The 12,500-nt window shown below is 41.9% G+C and overlaps 1 protein-coding gene across 1 annotated transcript in view; it reads left to right on the forward strand.

Moving 5' to 3' along the window:
- LOC116052165 (E3 ubiquitin-protein ligase pellino homolog 1-like) overlaps positions 1-12,500 on the forward strand; it is a 43,019-nt gene that overhangs the window by 7,304 nt on the left and 23,215 nt on the right. Inside the window, exon 2 of the mRNA XM_031302692.2 lies at positions 11,260-11,489. Coding sequence (XP_031158552.1) covers positions 11,404-11,489 — 86 coding nt within the window. The 5' untranslated portion in view covers positions 11,260-11,403. The remainder of the gene's footprint in view (positions 1-11,259; positions 11,490-12,500) is intronic.

Here is a 12,500-nt window from a genome sequence, read left to right on the forward strand (position 1 = left end):
CGCATAATCACGTTTTTCTGGAGGGACTGATGAAGCCCGCCTCGACGGTTGTGATTGGTGCCTCGATTTGGAGAAATTGGAGAACGTATAAAGCCCGCCCTGACAATTTGATTGGTCCAAACTGCTCTGGTTGGAGCATAGTTAGCTCCACAACAGATCAAGTCCAGACCGAAACTTCCCGACCTCAAATGTTGTGGGCGGGGCTAAGTTCGGCTGGCATCCAGGCTCGACGTTTCAGAGACCAATCAACTTATCTATAAATCGAGAAAATAATCCACGGATTAATCGACTATATAAGCGCCAGTTGAAGCCCTGAAGTCTGGAACAGTAATTAGTAAAAGTATCTGTTGCTGATTTCTCACTTTAACGCAAATGGGTCAAACTCAAGGCCCGGGGGCCAAAACCCGGCCCCTTCGCAGATTTAAATCCGGCCCGCGTTTCAGTTTAGATTCAAAATAAATTTTAGCCCGTCTAGTTTTTGCAGCTTTTTGGACGTTTTGGGTGCTTTTTTTCTCGACATATTTGGCGCTTTTCCGATGCGTTGGGCACTTTTTTCGACGTCTCTTGCGCTTTCTTCAGTGTTTTTGCCACTTTTCCCGACATTTGGTTCTTTTTCCAAAGTTTGTCTTTTTTTTTTTTTTTTTTTTGACAATTCTGTCACTTTTTCCAGTGTTTTTGGCATTTTTTTCAACGGTTTTGGCGCTTTTTGGACGTTTTTCTTGCTTTTTTTGACGTATTTGGCGCTTTTTTTCTATGTTTTTGCCGCTTTTCCCGACATTTGGTGCTTTTTCCAAGTTTCTGTTTTTTTTTTTTTTTTTTTTTTTGACAATTCTGTCACTTTTTCCAGTGTTTCTGGCTTTTTTTTTCAACGGTTTTGGCGCTTTTTGGACGTTTTTCTTGCTTTTTTTGACGTATTTGGCACATTCTTCTATGCTTTGGGCACGTTTTTTTTATTTTTTTTTTTTTATTTTTTTTTTTTTTTCCAGGGTTCATACGTTTTGAAAAAACCAGAAAAGGTTTTGGAATTTGTAAAATGCAAATTCCAGGCCTGGAAAGGTTTTGGAAACATTAAAAGACCCAGAAAGTTTTGGAAAATTCATGGAATTTTTCTTAACACAGTATAATAATATTTGATTAATAAATGTATTTCACGTCATCTTAACCTCACCGTTATATTCGGGGCGCGATATTACGACTCCCACTATGAACCATATTAATTATCATTCATTTTATGGTTAAACCTCTGAGGGTAAACTTTAACACAGATTTCTGTTCTGCAGGGCTCCAGACTACCTTTTTTCACTAGGAGCACAGTGGCCCCCAACTGAACATTTTAGTGGCACAACCAGAAAATTTAGGGGCACACACCGTAAATCAACATGCTAACCAAATATTCACATTTCTACTAATTTCCACTCAACTCATTGTGACTTCAACAAAACTGCAGAGCCGACGTAGTTTGCACCGTCGTGTGTGTGCGTTTGTGTCCGAGCTCCGCTCTCTGTCAATTTTCAGAGAGGACAGATAAGCTTGAGCTTACGCGCTCTCAGGTACCGAAATTTCGGCGTTTAACGTGTAAAAAAGGGGGCAAATTTACTGGTCGCACATGTGCGACTGGATGTAATATTCAGTCGCACGCTCTCAAATTTTGGTCGCAAAATGTCTGGAGTCTGGAGCCCTGTTCTTATTGTATAATGTCGACTGACATTTTCAGGAATACATAGTCATGGAAATTTGCCGAAAAGTATTGGTTAAAATGGGTATGAACCCTGTTTTGCTGCTTTATGAGGCCCAAACTGTAAGTGAGAAATATAACTGAGACATTCAATAATACAGTCACAAATACGTGACTTTTTCTCCTAAATACAAGCATGTCAGCATACTCTACATGTCTGTGCCTTAGTGAAGTTGAGTTTGACCCCCAGTCCTGGTCGGGGTCCTGTAGGAATGTGCTTCCAGAGCTCTGATTGGTCAGCAGTCGTGCTGATGGCAGATTTCGATCTTATCCTCTGAAGTTAACCTGCACAGCACAGGTTACCATGGTGACCTACTGCTTTGTGATATCGGAAAACCTGAGTCAACCCGCTTAGTTTGCCTCAGGTGATGTTAGTGAGACCTGTTGTGTTGGGTTTGTTGCCTCCCTGGATAAATAATTCACCGCCGCTCTGCGTCTGTCAGGTTCTGGAAACAAACAGTCGGCCTCTATTTGGAAGTCTGTACTTGGTAAGATGCTTTCCATTTATTACTTAAAGGGGTGATAGAATGGTTATATAGGGTATTTCACACTGTTCCTGAAAGGTCCCATGACGTGGTGCTCTTTGGATGCTTTTATATAGGCCTTAGTGGTCCCCTAATACTGTATCTGAAGTCTCTTTATATAGGCCTTAGTGGTCCCCTAATACTGTATCTGAAGTCTCTTTATATAGACCTTAGTGGTCCCCTAATACTGTATCTGAAGTCTCTTTATATAGACCTTAGTGGTCCCCTAATACTGTATCTGAAGTCTCTTTATATAGACCTTAGTGGTCCCCTAATACTGTATCTGAAGTCTCTTTATATAGGCCTTAGTGGTCCCCTAATACTGTATCTGAAGTCTCTTTATATAGACCTTAGTGGTCCCCTAATACTGTATCTGAAGTCTCTTTATATAGACCTTAGTGGTCCCCTAATACTGTATCTGAAGTTACATTACATTACATTACATGTCATTTAGCTGACGCTTTTATCCAAAGCGACTTACAATTAAGTGCTTTCAACTGTGAAGGTTCAAACTCCAGACCACAAGTAGTAAGTGCAAATACAGTAACTTTAAATAGGCAAAGCTACAAAGAGACAAATGAAAGTGCAGGTTCGAAAGTGCAAGTTCAAGATTTTTTTTAATTTTTTTTTTTATCCGAGGTGTAGTCGGAAGAGATGCGTTTTTAGCCTTCGGCGGAAGATGTGTAGGCTTTCGGCCATCCTGATACCGATGGGGAGCTCGTTCCACCATTTGGGAGCCAGGACAGTGAACAGTCGGGATTTCGTTGAGTGATTAGTTCTCCCTCGCTGTGAGGGAGCAGCCAGCAGTTTGGCTGATGCAGAACGAAGTGGGCGGGTTGGGGTATATGGTTTGACCATGTCCTGGATGTAAGCGGGTGCTGATCCATTCGTGGCCCTGTACGTAAGTACTAGTGTCTTGAAGCGGATGCAGGCCGCAATTGGTAACCAGTGAAGAGAGCGGAGGAGAGGTGTAGTGTGAGAGAACTTGGGAGGTTGAAGACAAGTCGAGCCGCTGCATTCTGAATGAGCTGCAGGGGTTGGATGGCACATGCAGGCAGGCCAATCAGGAGGGAGTTGCAGTAGTCTAGACGTGAGATGACTAGAGCCTGAACCAGAACCTGAGCCGCCTTCTGCGTTAGAAGGGGACGTATCCTTCTGATGTTATGCAGCTGTGAAGTCTCTTTATATAGGTCTTAGTGGTCCCCTAATACTGTATCTGAAGTCTCTTTATATAGGCCTTAGTGGTCCCCTAATACTGTATCTGAAGTCTCTTTATATAGACCTTAGTGGTCCCCTAATACTGTATCTGAAGTCTCTTTATATAGACCTTAGTGGTCCCCTAATACTGTATCTGAAGTCTCTTTATATAGGCCTTAGTGGTCCCCTAATACTGTATCTGAAGTCTCTTTATATAGACCTTAGTGGTCCCCTAATACTGTATCTGAAGTCTCTTTATATAGACCTTAGTGGTCCCCTAATACTGTATCTGAAGTCTCTTTATATAGGCCTTAGTGGTCCCCTAATACTGTATCTGAAGTCTCTTTATATAGACCTTAGTGGTCCCCTAATACTGTATCTGAAGTCTCTTTATATAGACCTTAGTGGTCCCCTAATACTGTATCTGAAGTCTCTTTATATAGGCCTTAGTGGTCCTCTAATACTGTATCTGAAGTCTCTTTATATAGACCTTAGTGGTCCCCTAATACTGTATCTGAGTGCGGCCGGGCAGCCTGCTGATCTTGGTAGAAGCATGCTGCGTGCTGATTGGCTCAATGACGCTGATGAGATTTACTACTTAGGTATTGAAATTGGATATTGAATGACAAAGCTACTTAAGAGGCAATTTGGTCGGTGCCTAAAACGGATTGAATTTGGTACCCAGCCCTACAGATAGTCTCTGTAAGGCTTAATCTCTGCAGCTCAATACTACAGTAAACAAATAACTTGAACTAACTTGAATGACGTCAAGATTTACTCGCCCCCATGGTGTTGCTGGCAAAACTGTAGCCAAAGATAGGTTGTGTAAAGGCGCCGACACACTGACCCGATTATCGGCCGTCGGACAGTCTGGCGAGGTCAGTGACTCAAGTCTGTTCGGTCATCAGTCGGAGGAGGAGCCGTCGGCCTTTATTTTGGCCGATTTGTCTTGTTGAATTGGCCAGTGGGCAGTCGGACTCAATGACCAATCTGATTGGTTGAGTGCTAGCCATTGACTAGCGAATCAGTGCACTTATGTTACAACAGTTAACCGGAAACGACGAGCGGGATGCGCGTGACGAACGCCTCTCAAAATCTGACGAAAATCTTTTAAACTGACTTTTGTCGATCAAAAAAACAGACAGATTCAGCAACTGCACGGCCTATTTCTCGCTTAAAATGTTTTCAGAAACACGTTTCCGTAAAATACGAGGTCGTATTCCGAACGAGCCGCCATTTTTGGTCGTCTTTGAAATTCGGGAGAAGCCAGACCCACGTGACGCGTTCGTCATTTCCGGTTTTTATTTTTTTTGGGGGCGGCAATACAGATTAGCGGCGCCTGCTGTTATGGAGACATATTACGTCTCGCGCACGCGCAGAACGTACGCTTAAGTCGGCGTCGCTTCTGTGTGTTCCGAGGCACTTTTTGGACCGTCGGGAGCCGAATGATCAGTCCGACTGGCTTTTCTGCAGACGGTCGGCGGGTCAGGTTGGTGTGTCAGGGTCTTTAAGCTTCTCGACATTCTGCAGCTTTGTGTTGACTAGACACCGGGAGATCTGAGTCACGAGTGAGGGATGAAATCAGCATTGAGCGTCTCCGTCACGAGAGGAAAGAGACGCACAAAAGAGCGGTTGTTTGGCGAAGGAGTGAAGTCACTTTAGAAGTCGTTCTCTTTATCTTGTGTCCAGTTACGGGCGGTGAATGGGTCTCTGTCCTCCGGCAGTTCACTGACTGTATTCATGGCCACTGAAATTAGCTGATGGAGGGGAGGGGGGGGGGTGGATAGGCTCTTTTTTCCCAAAATATCTCTCAGTGTTGGGAAGGATACTTTCAAAACGTATTCCGTTACAGAATACAGAATACATGCCCAAAAATGTAATTTGTAACGTATTCCGTTACGTTACTCAATCTGAGTCACGTATTCTGAATACTAGGATTACTTCCAATTTGAATTGCATTTTATAAGTGTAGGAATGCGGCCATCACATCCAGCTTACTAAACAGGCCTATTCTGATTAAACAGACCTATTCTGACTAAACAGGCCTATTCTGGTGTGTTCTTCTGTTCCAGCTGGCTGAATGTGTACCTAAACAAGCAGATAGATTTTTGCATTTGTAGTCCCGAACTGCATACTACAGAAATCTAACCGCAGTCTAAGCTACCACGAGCTAATTTTAGCTAACGTTAGCTAGCATGTCAAACGAGGCTAGTCATTCTCTGGCTCTGGGGCTAGTAAATCAGCACGTAGGAGAATGTAAAGTCGCTCGTCAACTAAGCAGTATAGCTACCTATAAAATAGCAAGGTGACCAGTAAAACTACAGCAGACGACTACCCTTGGCTAATTTAAAAAAAAAAAACTTACTTTAAGACGCTTCTTCAGGTTGGAGGTGGAGTAATTTGGACGCTGAAAGGAGGTCGGTTGCTGGCAAGCAGAGGTTGCACTGCACAGTTATATTTCATTCTCCCTGTTCTTTCTTTAATGTGAAATGCTGTTTGAATTTCCAAGATAGCAACGCATTCCTGCCCTGGCTCTGTTGTGCCGGTTCCGGCTCCATTGTGACTGATCACGCAAATAGCTAATTTTTTTAGTTTTCATATTGGGGCTTCTGGGGAAATGCATGGAGTTGCCTTAATTTATTCAGAGAGTGAATAAACTCGTGAAACAGAGAAGTATCGTCATGTAATCCATTGATTTCAACAATGTAACTGTATCCTAAATACCAACTATTTAAATTGTAACTGGAACGGAATAATTCAGTTTTATTTATAGTATCAAATCATAACAAGAGTTATCTCAAGACACTTTACAGATAGAGTAGGTCTAGACCACACTCTATAATTTACAAGGACCCAACAATTACAGTAATTCCCCCAAGAGCAAGCATTTAGTGTGACAGTGGCGAGGAAAAACTCCCTTTTAGGAAGAAACCTGGGACAGACCCAGGCTCTTGGTAGGCGGTGTCTGACGGTGCCGGTTGAATACAGTTACCGTATTTTCCGGACTATAAGTCGCTCCGGAGTATAAGTTGCATCAGTCAAAAAATGCGTCATGAAGAGGAAAAAAACATATATAAGTCACACTGGACTATAAGTGGCATTTATTTAGAAATTTATTTCACAAAATCCAAGACCAAGAACAGACATTTAACCTGGAAAGGCAAACTACACAATAGCACACAGAACAACAGGCTGAATAGGTGTCCGGTATGTTAACGTAACACATTAACAGTTATTCAACTATTCAATAGCAGACAGAACAACTACCAGGGCGTGGAGACTAGGGGTGGAACAATACATGTATTCATATTGAACCGAAACGGTACGGGCGTCTCGGTTCGGTACATGAATTTACACGGAGAATACACGGTATAAAAATAAATAAAACTTGTGTGCAAATGAATTAATGTAATGTGGAACTACTGTTACATACACGTTTCTCAGGGACACCTAATCTGTAGCACCGCCTTAGTCGGTCCAGTGTGAGTCCACACCAGAGCCGTGTCTTTCTCCATCACTCTGGTCCACACGAATCAAACTGGTCCCTTCCATATACAACCAAACACGGATGTACTGTAGCTGGATCCCTTCTTGCCTCGACCACAAATGGCTTCCAGGCCCATTTGCTTCGCTGTTTGCTGCGCTGTTAGCTCCGCTTTTAGCTCCACCGTTAGCTGTTAGCTCCGCCGTTAGCTTCGCTGTTTGCTCCACTGTTAGCTCCGCCGTTAGCTGTTAGCTCCGCCGTTAGCTTCGCTGTTTGCTGTTTGCTCCACTGTTAGCTCCGCCGTTAGCTGTTAGCTCCGCCGTTAGCTTCGCTGTTTGCTATTTGCTCCGCTGTTAGCTCCGCTTTTAGCTCCGCCGTTAGCTGTTAGCTCCGCCGTTACCTTCACTGTTTGCTGCTAACTCCGCTGTTAGCGTGTGATGCTAACGCCACAATTCGCCAACTGCTCTGTGTGTAACCGAAGCTGCTCTTTTAACACCCCTGCTCTGTGCATTCACATATGAGAGCAGCGCTTGTCTCCCATATCACACTACTAGCTGATTGTCTTATTTCAACCTTTTGTCTGGAGATGATGTGGGGTAGCCTACTTATTGTTTACATCTTACTTTATAACCTTCAGGCTGTTGCAGCTAGCTCAGGGGACAGACTGTAGGACACTAGGTGGTACAGCCTGAGACAGCTAGCTCAGGGGACAGACTGTAGGACACTAGGTGGTACAGCCTGAGACAGCTAGCTCAGGGGACAGACTGGATGACACTAGGTGGTACAGCCTGAGACATGCACAATAAAAAAAAAAATTGCCTTCTGCATTTTTGTTTTGCTTTTCCCTCCATTGTACCGAACCGAACCGTGATGTCTGAACCGAGGTATGAACCGAACCGTGACTTCTGTGTACCGTTCCACCCCTAGTGGAGACGTAACTCCGTACTTTCAGTATGAATTAACATTTAAAAACATGTTAAATTATATATATTTTGATATATAAGTCGCACCTGACTATAAGTTGCAGGACCAGCCAAACTATGAAAAAAAGTGCGACTTATAGTCCGGAAAATACGGTACTCATAATTTGTACTCTGAATACGTAACGCCGGTACATGTACTCCTTTACTCCCCAACACTGATGTCTTTCACCAACTGAACCCAACAGGTTTCCAACAGGGCTGCAGGGTTTTCCCCCCATACATGCAGTTTATTTACAGTTGCCACATCCTGACGTAATCCATCTTATGATCACTTTAGCTGCGAGCCGATGACCTGAACAGTCTCACTCAATAAAGCCGCTCTGCGTTCTCAAAACAAACAGAGTTTATGTTTACGTTCAGTGTTTCTCGTTAAAACACATTTACGCATATCTTTGACTTCTAACACACATATTAAATGCATTTCTCTATGTGTTACAGCTGACTGTAGATCAGTGGATTGGCGTGAAATCTTTGGCAGGAATGTTAATTATCAAACAAAATGGTTACTTCACAAGTTAACTTGTTAAATAGGTGGCGTTTACTCAAACTGGTTTTAGCCGAGGGGATCTCGATTTCAGGTAAATATTAATGTAATGTAAGATAAGATAAGATAGACTTTATTAATCCCACACTGGGGAAATTCCTGTGCTACAGCAGCTCAACAGAAAAAAATGTACACAAATACACATTAAGTAGACATAGGAGAAAAAATATACATAACGTATAAGAAATAGAAAAAAATGAATTAGTTACAATAATAATAATAGTAATAAAAACAGACGTATTTACACAATAAACACCCTTATATAAACAGACAGTATATAAACACAGATGAGTAGAGATGACATATTGCACAGTTTTCACCCTGTGTTCAGGTCTCTGTTTTAGCTCCAGTTCCAAGGCTGTAGTTACTTCTACTGTCTTTTTTTTTCTCTCCAAGTTTGTCGCTTTTTTCAAGTTTTTGTCTCTGTTTTTGAAGTTTGTCGCTTATTTGAATTTTTTGTTACTATTTTCGACCTATTCTTGCCTTCCTTCCTTCTCTCTCCCGTCTTTTTCCAAGATTTTGTCTCCTATTTGTCATCAGCATCTAAATGTTTTCCAGGTCCAAGGCTGTAGTTTAGTAAATCTATCGCTGACATCGCTGTATTCTTCCTCTTTATAGAGACTTTGTTTTTATACCAAAAATTATTTGTGCTGGTTAGGGGGTACATGGCTTAAAACTACTGTTCAAAAGGGGGAACATTATTGAAAAAAGCTTGAGAACTACTGCACTAGTTGTTTGGTCTCTAAAATGTCAGAAAATGGTGAAAAATGTGGCTCAGTGTTTCCCAAAAAAAACTCAAAGATATTCAGTTTCCTGTCCCAGAGGAGAGAAGAAACTAGAACAATATTCACATTTAACAAGCGGACATCAGAGAAGTTTGACTGTTTTGTTCATAAAAAATGACTCAAACCGATTAATCACTTCAATTATCAAAATAGTTGGCGATTAATTTAATAGTTAGAGGTACACTGTGTAGGAATTTTTCCCATCTAGCGGTGAAATTGTATTTTGCATTCAGACGAATAGTGCTCTCTAGCGCCTCGCTTTTTCAAATGCGCGTTGCAACTACGGTAGCCGTTATGGACCAAGAAGCTACGACAACATGTCTTCCAAATTTTTGCTTTTTTTTAGCAACGAGGATTCCTTCTCCTGTGGCTCAGTATGATAAGTCTGATCCTCCATTATGGACTAAAGGGCAGTTGCAGGCTTTCACATTTGCCGGGGCGGTGACAAGCGCCTCTCACTGATCTCCTTCTCCGTCTCAGCTGGTTTCAGTCACGTGACGCTGGCTCTGAACGGAAACTAGACAGGTAGGTTAGTGCTCTATGTCCCTCTCAGCCATTATAGTTTTTCAACATGGTGGAACGACACAGAAGCCTCCTTGGACTCGCCCGTCCGATGTAAATACAGATAAGAAATTCTGCGCTTAGGAGGATAAGTCAGATCATTGGCAGAGGTCATTTTACACCAATGAGGACATATTTATGAATGAAGACATTGATTTTAGCTGATAAAATACTTCAAACACTACACAGTGTACCTTTAACTTATCGAGTCATCTTTTCAGCCCTAGTTATGAGCCTCTCCTCTCTTTTCAACAAGCTCCTGAACTTGTTCTGCTTCATTAAACCAAACCCATCAGTGCAAAATCCGTCACGACGACCACTTTTGGTTTTTACGGTGACGTTGTGTCCTCTTCGGTCCTTTTGACACGCGGCTTGTTTTTTTTTCCCCCTCCACGATACAAAGGACATCAGTTAGTGAGTCACCCCCGTCACGGACGCACACCTAACAACCCTGCTCTGTGCTGGAGTGAATTCAGACATTGTGTCTCCCCCACAGCTCCCAGTACAAAGACAGTGTGGGCGTATTGTAGGAATGAATGCTGTTGTGTTGAAGCCTTTGTGTGTGTGTGTGTTTGTGTAAATGTCTAAAGAGGCTTTTTTCTTTTTTAAATTGTAAATTAAATATCCAAAGGGACGCTTTCTCAGAAAAGTAAAACTTCTACTGCTGGTTATATTCTTCATTAATCCTTTCAGAGTCCAAGTTGATGTCTTTAAATGTCTTGTTTTTCAGTCTAAAACCCAAAGGTATCAGTTTATTAAGATATAAAACAGAAAAGAGCAGGAAAATCTCCATATTTGAGAAGCCGAAAGCGGCATTTTCTGCTATTTTTGCATTTTAAATCCCTTGATTCATCGATTATCAAAGTCCTTGGCGTCGTTCGACTGATCGTCGCAGCTCTAAAAACGTATTTATCTTAAAATTAGGGCTGTCAAACGATTACTTTTTTAATCGCGATTAATCGCTGAATTTCTACAGTTAATTGTGATTAATCGCATATTTTATCACATGATTAAAATTCTATTATTTAGCATTTTAGAACAGTTTTTAAGTACATATTAACAATTTTTACCAGTGGTAATTGATTGATTGATTGGGAATCAAATGAATACAAAGAAAGTTACTTTATGAACTTGATTTTAAGATTTGTAATTATTTATTTACTGTAAACAAAAGAAAAATGTGTGAATCTGTCATTATTGCACAATTCCTCCAAGTACCTAACTAAAAAACTACAAATCCCTATCCTTACTAGAGTCAATATAGTGTTTAGTAACTCCTAAATAGGGCTGTCAAACGATTAATTTCTTTTAATTTCTCTGAATTTCTGCGATTAATGTGATTTAAAAAAGAAATTAATCGCATCGCGGCGGCCCTTAATCGCATCGCGATTAACACGTTAACACTGACAGCCCTACTTAAAATACTTCTTGTGATTGTGTTTGCAGGTGATGTGCGTACCTGCGCTGATGGCGACGCTCTGAGGGTGACAGTGGGAGAGACCTCACCCTTCCTCCCCTCCTCCTCCTCCTCCTCCTCCTCCTCCTCCTCCTCCTCCTCCTCCTCCCCACCTTGCCCCGAAGGCTGCACAGATGTTTTCACTCGATCAGGAAAACATCTCCACCTCCCCTGCTTCCACCAAAGGACCAGTCAAATATGGAGAGCTCATTGTGCTCGGGTAAGACGTTCATTAGTCTCGCGTTGCCAGACCTTCCTCCGCAGCGCTGCGGCGGTTTCGTGGCGCCGAATGTGTCACGCCAGAAAAAAAAAAAAACAGACCGGCGTACTGTACTCGTCTACTGGCAATGGGAACGGAGTCTATCGGCTATTTTGAGCAGATTTTAAAAAGGTCTTAAAAACCTGATATATACATTAATTTTGATGGAAAAAGGAGCTTTTATAGCTGTGGTCAAAACCTCTAAATCACACGTGTCAAACTCAAGGCCCGCGGCCCAAATCCGGCCCCTTGCTAATTTTGATCCGGCCCCTATATACATTTAGGTTCACAATACATTTTGGCTCACCTACTTTTTGTCACTTTTCACGTTTTCTTTTCAACATTTTTGGCATTTTCTTCGACATTTTTGTCGACCAAACTGTAAGTGAGAAGCCTATATGACGCATGCAGTAATACAGTCAAAGATATTTGACTTTTCCCATGACGTAAAAGCAGTACACTCTATGTCTGGCCCTTGATGTGATTCTCATTTTCTAGTGTGGCCCTTAGGGAAGCTGAGTTTGACACCCCTGCTCTAAATCATCAAGATGGAGCCTTTTAACTACTCGTATATGTACACTTCACATCACTCTGCTGACCATTTCCTTTTCTAAAGAACAACATCTGTTTTTAGATCGGGTTCCGCTTTTCAGGCAGCAACTGAAATGAGACTATTTCAACACGAAAGTCTAACTTCCTTTAGATAATAATCCACCAAAGTGAAAAAAAAAAGGCAGTCTGCCTCATTTGTTTATCAGGAAACTTTTTTTTTTTTTATCATCATGTGGTAATTCTGTCGGTGTTGAAACACAGCTTCGTGGAGCGACAGTGACAATCAGCTGACGGGAAGCGTGCAAAAGCATTGCAGTCAGGAGTGAAGACATACAGTAAACCCAAACATAGAGGATATAAACAACGTAACATCTTTTCTCACATTTCAAAAATGGTTTTTGACATGCGACTCTGAAATCG

The sequence above is a fragment of the Sander lucioperca genome, chromosome 4, assembly GCF_008315115.2.
Source record: "Sander lucioperca isolate FBNREF2018 chromosome 4, SLUC_FBN_1.2, whole genome shotgun sequence".
Taxonomy (NCBI): domain Eukaryota; kingdom Metazoa; phylum Chordata; class Actinopteri; order Perciformes; family Percidae; genus Sander; species Sander lucioperca.